A 17,520-nucleotide genomic window follows, 5' to 3' on the forward strand; every position below is an offset into this window, starting at 1 on the left:
CTGGAAAATAATTCGTACTTTTAATGCAAAGTGAATTCTAAAAATGACTAACAGACTAGCGAACATCACACAGCTAATACACGCAAGTATGGCTTTCTGCAACAACACCAAGAGTCAACTCATGTGTAAGGACAGAATGAGCCCACTCCCCTCACTGGATGTGGCAACAGGAGATCAGATTGTGCTACCAAGACCCCATGCTCTTCTTCATGTCAATTTCACTCCTCTCCATTACTCAGGAAATATTCACTGGCCCTTTCTAGCCCATGCTCAGCACCTTCCTGCTCTCTGAAACTCAAGCCTTCTCCACCCTGCTCCCCTCACTCATCTCTACCTTAGTTCACTCTGAGCTCTGCCCACCCCGCTTCTCAGTGGTACCTTCCGTCTTTGCCTCCGGCCTGAATCAAAGATTCTAATAGTGTGTGCGCACCTATATATGCACCTCTGTCCAGAGGCCTGGGTACCAGTGGTGGTTCTCTAACTCTGGTTGCAGGCTGACTACCTCTCCATCAGGGGATAGTTAAGTCCTCGGACTGCCTTGGGATGCCCTTTCGGCTCCCCTTCCCTCCCCTGCTCTAAGTTGTCATTTCTGTGGCCCTGGCATGCCTCTCACCTTTCTTGTCCTCCTCTGTCACTCAGAGCATCCTGTCATGTGCTCAGGACTATCCCAGGACTGTCTTTCCCCTTGTCTATGTCCCCACACTTGGCTGTGAGCTCCTTGAGGGCAGGGTCCAAATCTGATTTGGATCTGATTCCCCGAGTGTAGCCCGGTGCCGTGCCAGAGTGCGAGCTTGGGACATGTCTGCTGAAAGAGTGAGTTAGTGAGGGGAAGAATGACAACACCTGTCCACGCCTGGGTGTGAACTCAAACGGGGGCAGGTAGGCGGCTCTGTGGCACCCTGAGGTACTTCTGAATGCTAAGGACACCACTCACGGGGGAAACAGCACCGAGGCCCTGGCTCCAGTGAGGGAAGCTATGGGATCAGAGCCAGGTCTCCCGTCTCTACTCCATCTCCACTCCTTCCCACCTCGGGGAGGGGCAGGTGGGGAATGTGGCATCACGGGTGTGCGCACTCGTACGTACAGATCCACCTGCCTTCACCCCTCAACCATCCCCTGGCCACCTCCTGTATGGAGCCACCAAGAGGGATGCAGAGAGGACGCGACAGGGGCTCTGACTTCAAAGAGCTCGCAGGTTTGCAAGGAAGATAAAGACAACTAACTATGAGGTGAAGGACAGAGTGCTCTAAGGCTCAAAGCAGACAGTGACGAATGCAAGGGAGGGGAGAGGGAGTCAGGGCTTCTATTAGAGAAATGGGATCCGAGGGGCTTTGACGAATGGCAAGATTTGGCTACAGGGAAGTGGGAGGGAAAAGCATCCCCAACAGAGGGAACAGACCGAGGGAAGGCACAGAGGCATATGTGTGGCCCTACATTCAGCCAGATTTGGGGCATAAGGTGCATAAAGGGGAACAGAGTGTGATGCTGGAAAACCAGGTGGAGGGTGGAGGTGAGGTGTGGTTCGAAAGCCCACCTAACTGGGAGTTAACCTGCAGCACTGGGATACACTCACGTGTCTATTTGTGACATTACCTACCTATGCCTTAGCTTCCAGAGAATGGAGCTCTGCACTAGGCAGGTGTGTGTGTCTCTCTCCCATCCTGGCTCTCACACTAGGCTAATAAACAAGGCCATGCTTCTTCCCCTTTCTTTCCTGTAAAAAGAACTGAGGCCTTCTTGGCTCTCAGCTGCCTTCTCTCCCCTTTCTCTTTCTTGGCCACAGCTGGCTGAGGACCCTTGCTTGGGGACTGATCTGGAAGCATCTCTGCTAACTCAGAAGTCAGACAGGGAGAAGTCAGATTACTCACGTCTCCCGGACCACCTGGAATCCAGGTACCAGCTGCTACGGTACACTGAGGGCGGGAGGAGAGAAATGGGCCGCGGTACATTAACACCTAGAGACGGGAAGGTCACACCCACCTTTTAACTGCTTCCTGATGGGTTTGCTTGCTTCAAGCCATCTCTGTTGGGCGAGAAAACATAAGATATAAAACCAAACCTTGCAGGAGCCCGGCACGTCTTCAAGGGAGGGTACTCACAGGAGAGTCCACTGAGTCATCACCGTGCTGCAAACCAAAATACTCCTTCTCGGTCACACCCAAGTGATTGTACGCCATATCCAGGAGAACTTGACCGGTATCTTGTTTCTAGGAAAAAGGATGTCGAGTGGGCAAAATTTTAAGATGAATTAAGAACTGGTGTTTATAAGTCTTTATTGCAGGCAAAAAAGTCTTAAAACATGCAGAGATTTTATGCACATACCTATTCCTACAAGAAGAAAGCCTTTAATAAATTTCAAGGTAAGAAGCTACATGGTACATATGGTAATGGGGCGAAGATAAACTATGTAAATATGATTTAAGACAATGAGGTTAATTTAATTTTCTAAGATTTCTTCCTGCCCCTGAGCTGAGGTTCCCAAGTGACAATGTCTAAAGTGGATAACTCAGATATCCTGATGACAGACAGCTCTCCGTGACCTACTCACGGATTATCTACTGCAAAATGCTAATCCCATGTCGGTCTGTGTTGGCTCCTTGGGAGCCATGAAAGCCTACACTGGGAAGAAAACTCTACTAACAGCATGAAGGAAGACGGCTAAGAATACTCAGACGCCATTCAAAACACCCTCCAAGTGACCTGGCAGGGGACCCGCTGGAGGATTATCTGCCTCCCTTCTCCCCGTCATCTGAAGTGAGAAGCTGGCAGGGACATTCAACCACCCTTCATGTCCAGAGCAGGACTCAGCCACCTTCATGACTCAGTATTCATGGAGCAGGCGTCGTGCTGGGTGTGGAGACAGAGCTGTAACAAGTGTCCCTGTCCTGCCCTCCCAGAGAGGCCGGCCAGGGGAGCAGCGACCATAACAGGGCACTCAGGGTACAGGGAACACGTGAGAGGCTGACACAAACGAGCCAGTCCACTGGGGACAAGGGAAAGCAGCCCCTGACCTGGGGCTGGGATGGGGACAGGGCTGAGTGCCCGGCCTTTCTTCCAGGCGCAGGAGCTAAGAAAAGGCATTTCAAGCAGCTGGCCCAGCAGGAAGGCACAGGGGTGGGAAATCGCAAATTCTACCTTAACAGGCTGACTTCTCCAGAATCCTTTGAACCAAGCCATTTAACTTAAGGGCAATATGAGTCAGAAATAGACCATGTATAGAACAAGCCAAGGTAGCTTTTTTGAGTGCCTGAGAGCAGACGGTGTACCTGAAAACAGGTCACGGTGACCAGGATAGGGAGAGTTAGATAACTGCCAGGCCCCCTCCGGCAGCCACTTCCCAGGCACAGTCATATTATCTGGTCTAAAGTGTGGGAACAGGAGACACGCCTACATCCTGAACACGTCCCCCTTTCCTGCTGGAGCGAGGGCCTTGGCACCTGCTGCTTCCTCTGGCTTCCCAGGTCACCTTCCATCACGAGGGAATCAGGACAGCGTGGAAAAGATGACCTGGTCCACGTACTCCTAATTATGAGATAGTCTCCCCGCAAATTATGAGATAGCTCATGATGCAAAGAGCCGTCTGCTACGCTTGTTGAAATTGTCTGTATGATTTTATATTATGTTTAATATGTTTTATTAATAACTATAACCTACTGGGCATCTACGAGGATCAGCCACGACATTCTGTGCAGTTTCTATATATGACCTCCAGTCTTACAGCAATGTCACACGGCCATTAACACCATCGCCTGAGCTCATGAGCAGAGGCTCCTGGAGGCTCCATGCCTTGTGCCATCAATCAGTGGATGGTCTGTTTGAAGCCAGAGCCTGCATGTTCCCACCTGCATCTCTCCCCTGTGGAGCGCATAACTCAGCCATTCCAGTATTGCCATGGCTCACCCAGTTCTCAGAAGGAATTAAAATATAATATAATACAGTATGGATACATTTGTACTAAAAACAGGCCTCCGAGCCTGGCCCCCATCCCAAGAGGTTGTCTTGGCTACCCCGGGTCACTCCCCGTGACTGGCTTGCTCTCTGGGCTGAGCTAAGAACAGCTGTTGCCAGGTCAGCTTCCCGGAGGACGCCCACCCGGGTCATAAGACAGTCTGGGCTGAAGAACCTGAACGAGACGGTGCAAATGAGCCCTACGAGCAGAAACAGACAAAGTGATGGAGATTCTAGGCTGCAACCTGGCCCTCAAGTTCAAGTTCAGGGTGAGTCAGCCTTGACCAGGCTGCTGGAAGCGTGGGGAGCGGCAGAGGCAGCACCGACGACGATGATGACCTTTATCACTGAGGACGACGGCCTTCATCACTGAGGAGGACCTTCATCACCAAGGACGACTGGGCAACCAGAATGCCAGGCTCCTCTGGGGCTTCACGTGACCATCACTCTGGGTAGACACCTTCCTCGTTCAGTTCACAGGGCTCGCCATTCCTCCTCCTTAAAACACATCCTTACATGGGATCCTCACTCCCGCCTGGTCTCCTCTTATCTCCCTCGATGGTCCTGCTTGTTCCTCCTCTCTCCAACCTTTAAACACCAAACCTCGAATCTTGTTCGTATCTTCTGTCTACTCCCTCCTCAGGTGGTCCTGAAATACCGTCTCTACCTGGGTAACACCCACAGGTGTCTCAGCCTAGACCCTTCCCCCAAGCTCCTCATTTGCATACCTAAGGCCATTTCTACGTAGAGTGCAGGCATCCCCCAAATCAGCATGTCCAAAACAGAACCAGCTGTTTCTGCCCCTAAGCCTGCTCCCATCCCAGCCTTTTCCTTTTCCATAAACTGCATCTCCCTCTTGCCTGGTGCTCAGGCCAAAAACCTTGGGGTCACCTTGGGGCCTCTTTCGCATCCCAAATCCTATCTATCAGCAAATCCCACCAATTCCACCTTCAAAATATTTCCCGACTTGGTTTACTCTTAGCCACATTCCCACCCTGTCCAACTGTCATTGTCTCTCCCATAGACTAATGGTCTCCCCCCACCCCCCCAGCCAAGTCTAATACTAACAGAGCGTCCAGAGTGATTCCTGAGTCAGACCACGTTAGGACTCTGCCCAAACCCACCACTGCTCTCTGCCTCACTCAGAATAGAGCCGGCGCCCTCAGAATGACCTACAAGTTTCTATGCACCCCCCCCACCGACAACCTCCCAATAAGAAAAAAAGTTATGTTAAAAAGGTAAAAACATACACACACACACACATTATAGAAAATTTTTTTTTCCTCCATATTTAAATGGAAAAGAGGAAAAATCAACTACTTGCATGCACCAAAATGTTTTGTTTTGTCGTGACACAGGAAAATAGCCAAGCACATTATTATATTCCATCCTTGTTATCGGTGTTTTTCTCTCTGTACCATCTGCTGTATTCATTTCTCCACTCTCAGGTCCACTTTGATGTGGGCGTAGGGGATAATCTTGTAAAAAAGCACACTGGTGCCCGTGTGTTTGCTAGCTCTCTTGTCCAGGAAAATATTTTACAATATTAAAGAAAATCTTTTGAAATGGCTGTTAGGAAAAAAAACCCCCAAAACCCTGCACCTGTTATCTCTCTGACCTCACGTCCTGCTCCCCCCCTCCCCCCAATTCTAGCCCAAACCCTTCTGAAACAGGAGGGAAGTGGGCAAGGCACAGCCATTCAAGGAATGACACAGCAATTAACACCAAAATGGTGGCAGATTCAACTCCCAGTAGGCCTTGAGGCTCAAGATGGTGGGAGACTTGACTTTCAGTAGACCTTGAGCGTCATTATATGCTCATTGTAACATATTAGCACGATCAATAACATAAATAACACAGGCGCCATGACAGTCTGAAGGCTAACCATAAAAAGTCAAGGAGTGGGTGGTGGCCCAATTCCTGGGAATCCCAGCCCCTTCCCCAGGGCAGCTGGAATGGTCCTCCCGCTACCCAGCCCATAAAAACTGGCAACACAGCGTCTCATGGCTACCTTTCCTCTTCTTTCCTCTTCAGAGACAGCCTGCACTTTCTCCCTGGAGTGTCTGTATCTACTTTTACTTCCACCTGAGCACCCAACCCACACACCTCATGGCCTTTCTCTCATTTTCTGAAGCAGCCTACACGCTGTGTAGTACGTATTTCTCTAAATAAATCTATCTTTACTCAACTGTGGCTCGCTCTTGAATTCCTTCCTGCACGAAGCCAAGGACCCACACTTGATGGGGCATGTCCCTGGGGCTCAACCGAGACCTGGGACACGGCCCTCCTCTTGCCCCACATCTGTTTTTCCTGTATCACTTCCAGCCTGTTGTGCAACCACAGTAAAGGGACCCCGCCTCAGGGCCTTTGCTCTGCTGTTTCTTCTACCTGGAATAATGTGCTTCCTCCACCAAACCACATGGTTCCTCACCTTACTTCCCTCAGGTCACCTCCAAAACATCATTCTATGAGTGAGGTCTTCCCTAATTGCCTCTACAAAGTGACAACCCCACCTCTTGTCCTGCCCTGAATGCTCCACCCTCCTCACCCCGACTTTTCTTCTATGTATGGGCAACCACCTGACAGTCCGCATTTGTTTATGGTCTGTTTCCTCCCTCAAGAATGTAAGCTTTAAAAGGGCAGGGGTTTTGCTCTGTTTTGTTCACTGCTGTCTTTCTTCTTTGTACCCAGAACAAAGCCTGGCACGCAATAGGTGCTCAGTAAACATTTGTTGAATAAATACTCATGCTCTTGTCAGGAAGGAGATAGTAGCTGAGGAAGAGCTCCAAGACAGACGGTGTACATTTTAACAAAGAAGCCAGGTCTAAACTAAGCTGTCAGTTTACAGCAACTGGAGGAAACCTTTGGGATCTTAATAGGGGACTTGCCATGCAGTGACTTCATGCAAACTGCCCTCTTCTCTTCCTGCTCAGCCATCAAGATCCAGAGCGACCTGGGGTCAGCGGGAGGCGAACTCAGGGGCTGCGGGGAGACCCCAGTAGGGGCCAGTTTTTGTTGCCCTTTAACTTCCCGTGGTCGCCTATCACCCCCTGAATCTTCTGTAGCCTCTCCGCTCTTTCTGACATCTTCTCTCGCACACTGAACTTCCCAGGCTGGGGCAGATGCTGGCAGCCAGTCCAGGGTTGGAGGGGACCCCTTTAGGACTGGCCAGAGGATGGGAGAGACAGACAAAGGTCACGAACACCCAGGTGGTGAGTGGGGTGGGGCGAGGCAGCAGCGACGGCCACTCTTCAAGCATCTTACTGCTGACGTGGGACTGGAGACCTCGTTCCCAGCCCCGCCTCTGCCACAGGCTTGAGGGGGAAGAAGCCAAGCCCTCCCCAAGCCCTGCCATCTGGGAGGCAAACCCCCCTCCAGACAGGACCCACCCACGTACCACGGGCACAGCTAACCAGCACCGGCTGTGTGCCATGTGCCGGGCACAGGGGGAACGACAGTACTCTGTTCCCCAGGAGCTCACAGCTTAAAGAGTGACATATAACCCGATCGTTGTAACTACTATTAACGCAGTGTGACATGGGCTCGAATAAAGCACATACAGGGCACCACTACTGGAGAATCAGCTCAGGGAAGTCAAAGACTTCGCAGAAGCAGTAACATCTGTTCACGTCACACAGAAGAGGGGGAGAGACACGCCAGGTGGAGGCAAGAACGTGAACAAAGGTTTTAAGGGTATTTCCTGTTCAATCTCAACATATAAGACCTGAGATCTTGAGCTTTTGCTTGAAAATGATTTCTCTTCATTTTCTGACCCAAGAGATGAAAAATAGTTCTTAGGGGCATTAATTCAGAAAAAACTAAGCGTGGAGAACTTACGTTAACTTTAAAGGTCTGTACCAATCCATCTAAGAAGCGGATGCTGCAGACGACTTCGGACCGTGTCTTCTCTCTGGGTAACTCCGAGGTGCGTATGTTATTAATTCTTCCACCCAACGCACGTAACCGGGAGGTCATAACTATCGCCGAATAACCTGTAGCAGAAGATATACCTGTTAGCTCTAATGTGCAAGTTACCAGTTCTACGTGAATGGACCTCACAGTCCATCCATCCCTCACCTGTCTGCCTTGGCCCCCTCACAAAACTGCCCAAAGAGCTCAGATAAATGAGAGCCAGATAACAGACCATGTTTCCACTTAAGTTTTGACTTCCAGGCAGCTTTAAGCCATATTTATTGGTCAATTATAACACGTTCATAGAATTATATGGCTTGTTTGTGTGTCTTACGATCTCCCTGGTCTAATCTTCTAATTTATATTCCCCAGGATTTCAATTTTTAATGTTTTCCTATTTTATATATTTATGTATTCTACTCCTAACGTTTTATATGGAACTAAATGTGGTATAAAAATGATTTAGGATCTGAAGCCACTTGTTGATCAATCAGACTACATTAAGTTAAGAACAGCTATTGAGTAAGACTGTTTAAAAGAAAAGGCAACCCACAGGGGTATTTGCAATATACATCCACAAAGAATATGTGAAGAGCTCCTATATATCAATAAGAGAAAAAATAAGCAACTAGGTAGGAAGCGGGAACACGAGATGTCAAATACAAACTCAAACCTCAAAGCAATGGTACCACACGTTCAGCAGAATGGCTGCAATGAAATCTGACAAAGCCAACAACTGGCCCAGGTGTGGAGCAGCTGGAACCCTCGGGCCCTGCTCCTGAGAAAATCAGTGCAACTACTTTGGAGAATTGTTAGGCAGTATCTGCTTGAGCTGAACACATGCATGTTCTGTGAAGTAATTCCACTCCTAGGCACATTCCCAATAGAAAAGTACACATTTATCCACTAAAAGACATGCACAAGAATTTTCATAATGGCTCCAAAGTGGACAAGACCCAAATGCCCGTCAGCAGAGTGGATAAACTGTGGTGACAGTCACACCATGTGTAACTCTACAGCAAAGGAAGTGGGTGAACCACTGTGACAAACAACATGAACTCCTCCAGTGTGCTGAGCAAAAGCAGCCAGACTCAACAGATTACCTGCAGCATCAGTCTATTCACATAAAGCTCAGAAAATAACCAATGCTAACAGAAGACAGGACAGCAGTCACTGCTCCATGGAGTGACTGAAGGGGTGACCAGGGGTCCTCTGGGATGCTCATCTCGTGATTGGGGTGCTAATAACACCAGTATACTCACTTTGTGAAAATTCATCAAGCTCTACACTTGTGATTTGTGGGGTTTTTTTTTTTTTTTGGTATGTGTATTTCAATAAAGTTTACTTAAAAAAAATACACGAATGAAGAGGGAATTACAGAGCAGTTTAAAATCTGACCTTGGTATATTCGGGGAACAGTAAGGAAAGTGTTTTTACTAGTGAGTGCCACTGTGAAGTGTTAGACTAACAGATTACAGAGGGATGCATCTGAGCACATGGCCACATCATGCAGGCGGGAGGCACAAGGGTCCAGGCCAGCTCCTCGGCTTAGGAATGGAGGTGTAAATCCGACAAGGCTGAGTGGAAGGGCAGATAAGACGAAGGACTTCACAGCAGTTTAATATTCTTCTAAAAATTAATTCTCTGCAAACTTTCTATCATGAGCCAGGCCTTTGCACATGCTATTCCTGCTGCCTGGAAAGCTCTCTCTGCTCCTCTTCACCCGATTAATTCCTACTCAGGCCTCAGTGCTCAGTATGAGGATCACTTCCTCAGGGAAGCCTTTCCTGGCATCCCTAACTACTCATTTAATTGTGTTACAGGCTCTCTACAGGGCTCACCATAACTTCACACTTACAACTGATGATGTATTTAATATCTGCTTCTGCCACTAGGAGCTGAGCTTCACGAGGGCAGGAATCAGGTCTGGTTTTGCTCACTGCATCCCCAACACCTAGCTGTGACAGGCAGTCAATAAACATGTGACTAAATCAATAAAGGAAATGAAAAATGAAGCTAAGACCTATAGTCTGGAAATAAACAGCACGACCTGATAGACAAACCTGGACTGGTGGAAGCAGGCAGGACAAAGGCTGGGATGCGAGTGGGGATGCCCCATACAGCAGTGCCCTCACACGGTAACATGCACACAGATCGCTTGCGGATCTTGTTAAGATGCAGGCTCGGATTCCAGCAGGGCTGAGTAGGGCCCGAGAGCCTGCATGTCTCAGACACCGGGGCGACGGCGAGGCTGCTGCTCCAGGCGCCACACTGTGAGGGGCACCACGTAGAACCAGAAAAGCAGCACTGAAGTGTCAGGGCAGGGCCAGAGATCAGGATTTGGAAATCAGTAGCAAGGGAAGGATGAGGACTAGGGAGAAACGAGCCTCCAGGAACCACAAAAGCACAGCTTTTGTTTTGCAGGCAGCAAAAACATAAGGGAGATGAAAGCGTGTAGAAGATACATCCAGGACAGAAGGGCGCCCTTTGTCCCTCCAGGTCCTTAAGAAGCTCCAGCAAGACCTCCATTCTTCTGCAGATGAATGTTGATGTTAAGAAAAAAGATTCCTGGGACCGGCAGTGGAAGGGAACTTATTGTCACTTACAAAATTCCACCCACCCCGCCACCTCCACCTTGCCCTTTCCAATGAAAATGTCATCAGAAGCAGGGATGCATTTTCTGAGTAATACCGAAAGTTATCAAAAGACAACAAATGTGTTCCGTAATGCTTTAACCGCACTGAATTTTAAATGTCAAATTTATTGGTTAGTCCTTGTCTAAGAATTTCAGGTGGGTTATAATAAAAAAAAATTTTTTTAAAGATACAATGGAACCATTACAAGTGTGGCTCTTAGTGGGAGGTGCACACCAGAACTACCTGGGGAGCTTTCAGAAAATACGCCTGTCCCTGCCCCACCCATAGGTGGTGATTCAGCGCCCTGGGGTGTGGCGCAGAATGACATTCCTTCTGGGAAGCCCTCCAAGAAAGGGCCAGGCCGGCAACAGCTAGAGGAGCAGGTTTTCAAGGAACCTCAGGGTGTGTTTCAGATGGTTGGACTTAGAATGCAGGCAACCCTACGGATCCAAGGGTTCTGCATCCTGAACCGACCACGGATCAAAAATATTCAGGAAAAAAAAAAGTCCAGGAAGTTGGAAAAAGCAAAACTTGAATTTGCCACGAGCCTGCAACTATTTACATAGCATTTATGTCATATTTACAGCTATTTACTTAGCACTGACATTGCATTGGGTATCATAAGTAATCCAGAGATGACTTAACGTATGCAAAAGCATGTACAGAATATGCAAATACTAAGCCGCTGTATATAAAGGACTTAAGCATCCTCAGATTTTGGTGTCCAAGTCGGGGGAGGGGAGGTCCTGGAACCAATCTCCTGCAGACACCGAGGGACAACTGTATGGATTCTTCGAAATCTGAGCCACGCGCTGAGGGTCCTCGTGTGAAAGACTTGGGCAGTTCCTCAGGGTGGCGAAAACTGAGAGCAAATCACACCATGACTCTGGATGGAAAAAAAAACTAAAGGTGACTTCAAGCAGGAGCCTCCAAATGAAAGCCACGTGCGCAGACATGCCAATCGTAGGGCTGGTTTTCACACTGCTCTCACCGCGTGTCCGGTGCCAGCATGTGTGCCATGGGGCTCACTAACTTAACCAGGATTAATGGTGCTGCGCTTCCAGCATAATCAGGTAGCCAGTTCCTGATAAACTCAAGGAGACCAGCAACCCAGAAGAGACCTGCTTTTTCTGCCCTCACGCTGATCTGTGGTTGTTGCATAAAGGGCTGTGACCTAACAACGTTACAATGCGGACTTTCATGAAAGTCACAGAAATGTTCTTCCCACAATTATTCCCAAAGCAAACCTTGACAAGAGCAGCCTGCTGTTGAATAACCACATAATTGAGCCATGGGGTGTTTTCCGATTGTCTTGAAATAATATCTTAAACAATCCGGTCAGGACAATGGATGCTGACTAACAGCCCTGTTTCCTGTGCCACAGCAATTGGGGAACTCGGGGTTTCTATGGCTTCCTTTATGAGCCTCTTAATTCCAAACAAAGCCACAACCCAACCAGGAACACGTTGGCCTCTCCAACCACAGACGATTTCAGCTTTAGCAGATGCACTTGACAACACGGAAGCCAAGATGGTTCTTTGCATTAAAAAAAAAAGTTATGGCTTTAGAATATGTTTCACACAATAACAACAGAACTTCTACTGTGATTATAGTTTTTATGAAAGATTATACTTGCAAACCATTATAGAATGAGGCAACATCTCACCTGGTGCACGGTGGGGGCCCAGTACATACTATGAGCCCTACAGTCAGCATGTGTGAGTGCCTATACAATGTGTGACCCTTGCCTGGCATTTTGTTAACAACCTGTTGTATACTGACTGATGATTTCACATCCAAGCTTTGAAAGCTTGTTTTCCGACCAAGTTATTTGTGCTTTGAACTTGTTTTGAATAGTCTGTTTTGATGAAATGGCTTTGAAGTTGGACGTTAGGACTTGCTTATCCAACTCTTGCACCAGGAGTGGAGAGGACCATCTCGTGACGGGCTAACCACCAAGAGGCTGACCAGAAACTCGAGCGTTGGGCCGGAACAAGTCTACTCTCTGCTCATCTGAAATGCTCTCCAAAGGGCTTGGGACACTTGCTCCTGCCATGGCCAGCCTACTCCGGGTCAGCAGTGGTGGTAAACCATGCAGCAGTCTCAGGAAGAGAAGGGACATCTGTTTCTGCCTTGGTGAGGCCACCCCTCGAAGGCAGCGGTGCCAGTCACGGAACGGTTCCTGGAGTAATAACCTTGGGAGCAGCCGACCTCGCCTGCCAACACCCGTGCAGTCGCCCGTAAGCTACGTACCCCAGCAGCAAGGGACCTAAACCGGCAGCTGTAGTCGGAAGGACACTATGTAGAACCATCTTGTAGAAAGGTACATCTCAAGTAAACTTGGATGTTTTCTTTCATCTCCCCATTGCCTGGTACAATCGTGTAATTAATCTGTCACCGGTTTAGAGTATATTATTTCCTTATTGGCTTATTAAGAGACGTGATCCTGTAGGCTATTGGCTTGTGAAATATTATAAATTATAATTCCCGCAGTGAACCTGAGTTAAAGAAATTACTGGCAAAGACAATCTCAGTCTCAACATAATGTGCCCCAAACAAAAAATAATGCTAATGAGCTCTAAGGCCTTCAGGTACCGACTGTAGATTCTGGATCTTGCAGGGCAATCCTGATTTCAAATACTTACAGGGATATACAAACATTCCCGTAGCTTTTATAGATGTGATACACCTTACAAACTCAGCAGACCCAGAAGCAGGAACCTATTGCTCTGGGCACGTGGGACACGAGTTCCCAAGGTCAGGGTTGAGTAACCACGTTTCTGTCACCTGTCCCAGAGCCTGACACAGGGAACAAGGGATGCTTTATTTCCCAAGGGTCTACACACTGATGGGGGGACCTTTGTTTTTTCACAAGCCAAGGAACCACAGGCAGGAAGAAGGGAAAGGAGCAGTCTTCACCCCGAGAGAACGCTGGAAAGAAACCCAACTCCATTTGAGCATTTTAAAAGGAAGTGTTAAAGTTATTTCATATTCTTGTTTTTAAAAATAAGAACTAGACCTCTAACTGAAAAGCGCAAAAGTTGGGGTGGGGAGGGGGGAGAAAGCAGTCCTGATTTATAAACACCTAATCTGTGAGTAAACTGCTAGAGTGAATCAAACTGAACCTTCATCAAGCTGATCCAGGCCAATGCCACCACCTAGTGGCCACCAGAGGAACACACTTCACCCCCTACCATGACTTCCCGCTTTCCTCGCTCTTCCTAAAGGGAAATGTGGACAGTGACGCTCCTTTGTCGTTTATCACCCACGTTCAGCTTAGTTAAGTCTCCCAGAATAGAGAAGGCCTTCTCTGTGGCCCAGTTCCCTCCATTTCCCTAGTGAACTCAGGCGAGCTCTCTTCTCTCTTTTTTGTGTGTCTGTGTGGCTACGAGCTCCAACAAGTGTCTGACCAGCAGAAGAGGGCCCTCTCTAGCATGATAAAGTAACAAACACTCATACAGAATCAGTCATGCTAGACAGATGACTCAAGTTGTGTGATTCCCAAATACCAGTATCTAACGTACTTAAGATGAACGCTTTATTTGTTTAGCTGCTAATACCAACATTGCTTCCTCTTCCTCTTCACTGTAAACACAGCACCTGGGCTGCATTAAGGGTTAACGGAGTCTTGGCTGGGTGGGGGCAGATCAGGGCCTTAATAATCACTCGCATCACTCACTCAAGACTAGACCGCACACTGATGGGAAAACAAATGCTTTCTGGTTCTTGGCTGCACCTCCCACGGGGCAGCTCCGAGCTCCAATCTGTTCTAAGCCTGGGCCTAAGTGTTCCTTACGCTCCTCTGAAGTCAGTGGGACATTCTCTGCTAAAGAAGAAACTTACATGCACCTGGATGGGGATTTATCATTTCTCAAGCACTAGATTAAGATCAGATCAAACTGTAAGAATGTATACTTAGTATTTAAATTGCTAAAAAAAAAAAAAAAAAAGGAAGAAGACAGCGGTTAAAAGGAGACGCTTTTTAACCAGAGAATTAAATAAAATTTTGGTGTACTTAAGAATCATCTGGGGAGCTTGTTAAAATACAGATTCTTGGGTACCACCCACAGAGATTCTGGTTTAGTAAGGACCCAGGAAATTGCATTTTAATACTTGAAAAAAAATTTTTTTGAGCTTATAGAAAAGTTGCAAGACAAAAAGAGAACTCCTGTCCATCCCCAGGGGCCTGGATTGAACTTACCATTTTGCCACATACCTTTCTCTTTCTCTCCTGCACATACATCAGCCCCCTTACTTTTTACTGTATACTTGAAAGTTGTAGGTATCATGCCCCTTTACCTGTAAATATTTTAGCAGGTGTTTCCCAAGAACAAGGACATTTCATAACCACAGTACAATGATTGCTGAGAACATTAACACTGATAAAGCACTTATCTAATACACAGTCCATACTACAATTTTACGAATCGTTCTGATGATGTCCTTTCTTTCTTTCCCCTTGATCCAGGAGCCAAACCAGGACCTTGCCTTGCTTTAGCTGTCAGGAAGAAGCTGCGTTTGTAATAAGCACCCTAAAAGGACACTGAGCACGAAGGCAGTGGAAAACTCTCAACCAGGTACCTCCTTTATCTTTTGACCGTCTGTGCCTACAGTCAGGGGCTTGGTTAGGTTGGTACCACATGTCAGTTTTCCTGTCTGTATTAAAAGTCACTTCCCAGAGCCAAAAAGGGTTTCTACAGCTTAGCTGCCCCATCACTCAGTCTGGCGAAGCACTTTCTAAGACAGTGATGCAGGAACAGACTTTCCAGTCCGTATGTCGCTGCTGGAATCAGCGCAGAGGAAGAAAACAACGTGAAAATAAACTCAGTTCAAAAAGGATTCGATCATGCAGAATTTTGTAACCAGAGGTCTTGACTTGTTCAAATTAGTTCACATGTTTCAGATGGCAGTTCTTAACAATTCATAATGCCCAAGTTATAAAACAAGAGACCACAGTATCTTCTGTTAGGCACACTTTCAGAAATGGGTGGGAGTTAAATACTGTTGTTATAAGGAAGAAAAGAAAAAGAGATACATGCATTTTGCATGATTTATTAGGTTTTGCAAATGTTAATAAAACTCAATCCAACTAATAAAAAACTAGTGATTTTAGTTCACTCGTGAAAGTGCCCATATCTTAGAAAAGCTCTCACTTCATTAATTTTAAATTATGTACAGCTGATAACCATATTACCATAAACTGGCATATGGAATTTAATATTCCTCCTGAAAATAATTTTTGTAAATCAACACTACCTTCTGCCATTTTCTCTCTGCTTACTTGGCTTTAATTTCCAAAATGTAACACTAGCAAAATAATACAAAGATAAATATATTGACTTGTCTTAAAAACCAGCTTAGAATGTAAACATAATCACTACTGAACATTTGCTAAATTAGAAAAAAAATCTATTCATCAAGGGAGGCATTTTCATGTTGCTAATTCAACAGTAAAGTCAATAAACTAATTTATCCTGAGCCTACATACCGGAAAACTTTTAAATAACCTATTTAAAGCTTTAAGCCCAGTAATGAGTATAATAATCATAGCTAATAATCGAAGTGTTGGTGCACAAGCCTTATTTTTAATTTGGGTATGCATATATAAAAGTGTCTCATACCTTTTATTTATAAAAAGTGCTTCTGTGAGTGCATTTATGAGTTTTTAACTCTGACTTCACACTGTTCACCACCTGGGAGAAAATGCTCACACAAGTCACCTTAACACCACAGCTCAATACGCAAATTAGCTTGCAATTTTTAATCCTAATACTCCAGCAGTACCACGGTGGGACCGAATCATTTATTCCACAGATCCTGTAAACTTGCTCTGGGAGTGGATCTCCAACGGGGAGCCCCCGGGAAGCGGGGTGGAGTGATTTGCAGGATCAGTTGTGTCCCAGCGGAGACCTGTATTTAGCGCCCTTGTTCTCATACAACTTCAAAATGTCAAATAGTTTTCTTGTTATGGAGCTGGGTTTATTTATAGGCTCGACACCATGACACTTGCAAAACTAACAAAATAAAAGTTATACTTGATACTAGGGGGATAACAAGAAGTAGTTTTAAGCTCCCTGAAGGGCAAGACAAAGAGTGCTGTGGGAGCTGCAGGCAGTTTTGGGACAAAGGTAATGTTGCTATAAAGGGAAACCAACCTCTTCCATCCCAGGAGCTGAGTGTCCAGGGCTGTGATGAGAGGCCAGCTACCTGAAACCCACAGCTGGCTCCCAAGTGACCAGAGAACACGTAAAACCTGAGGACATTAAATGAAGTCATCCCTTTCTCTTCTTCCTCTTTCTTGAAGTATCACCAAAGGAAAAAAGCCCACATCCCAAGTGTATGCTGCTTTCAAGAGGGCTGGCAAACCACATCGGGTGCGTTCAGGGTGGCATGGCCATGAGATTTGCAGATATACACTATGATAAATAAAACAGATAAACAGCAAGGTCCTACTGTACAGCACAGGGAACTATATTCAGTACTTTGTAACAGCCTATAAAGAAAGAGAATATGAAAAGGAATATATGTATTATATATATATATGTATAACTGAATCACTATGCTGTACACCAGAAATTAACACAACATTGTAAGTCAATTCAAAAAAAAAAAAAAAAAAGCTGGCGTGAGCCCCCTCATTCCACTTCCAAATAGGACTCTTCCCCTGACTCCCCCACCCTGGAGGTGACCACTCTCAAATTTTAATATCATTTTCATGAGATTTTTTAAATGAGATTTTTAGAAGTTTACAAAAAACAAGTTTTTAAAACGTTATCGTGGTGCAGAGCTAAACCACACACTTCGCAGGACCCAGGTCTCCCGGGGCTGTTTCTCCGTGCACGTGGATGCTCTGTGTGTGGCAGGGGCTGCGGGGATGTGAGAAGGCTGGGGCTCATTCTCCCCTGTCCCCTCGGCATGTCTCAACAGTGACCACTCAACTTCCCCCCTTATGTGCCACCTCGGTGAACAGAAAAACTTCAGAGGCCAGCAAGCCTGGAAGAAAAAGGGGATGACACCCCCTTTG

The 17,520-nt window shown here is 46.7% G+C and overlaps 1 protein-coding gene across 6 annotated transcripts in view; it reads right to left on the bottom strand.

The window, feature by feature from the left end:
- The window catches only part of PTPN3 (protein tyrosine phosphatase non-receptor type 3), a 131,211-nt gene that overhangs the window by 59,635 nt on the left and 54,056 nt on the right, over positions 1-17,520 (bottom strand). For 3 of the 6 annotated variants that reach the window (XM_074361967.1, XM_074361968.1, XM_074361969.1), the window contains exons 2-4: positions 7,786-7,940; positions 2,100-2,207; positions 1,981-2,023 (exon numbers count right to left, since the gene is read on the bottom strand). In XM_074361967.1, coding sequence (XP_074218068.1) covers positions 1,981-2,023; positions 2,100-2,207; positions 7,786-7,940 — 306 coding nt within the window. Of the gene's footprint in view, positions 1-1,980; positions 2,024-2,099; positions 2,208-7,785; positions 7,941-9,923; positions 10,465-17,520 lie in introns of those variants that run through there. The other 3 variants (XM_074361966.1, XM_074361965.1, XM_074361970.1) reach the window with 3 other exon arrangements.

The sequence above is a fragment of the Camelus bactrianus genome, chromosome 4, assembly GCF_048773025.1.
Source record: "Camelus bactrianus isolate YW-2024 breed Bactrian camel chromosome 4, ASM4877302v1, whole genome shotgun sequence".
In the NCBI taxonomy this organism is placed as follows: domain Eukaryota; kingdom Metazoa; phylum Chordata; class Mammalia; order Artiodactyla; family Camelidae; genus Camelus; species Camelus bactrianus.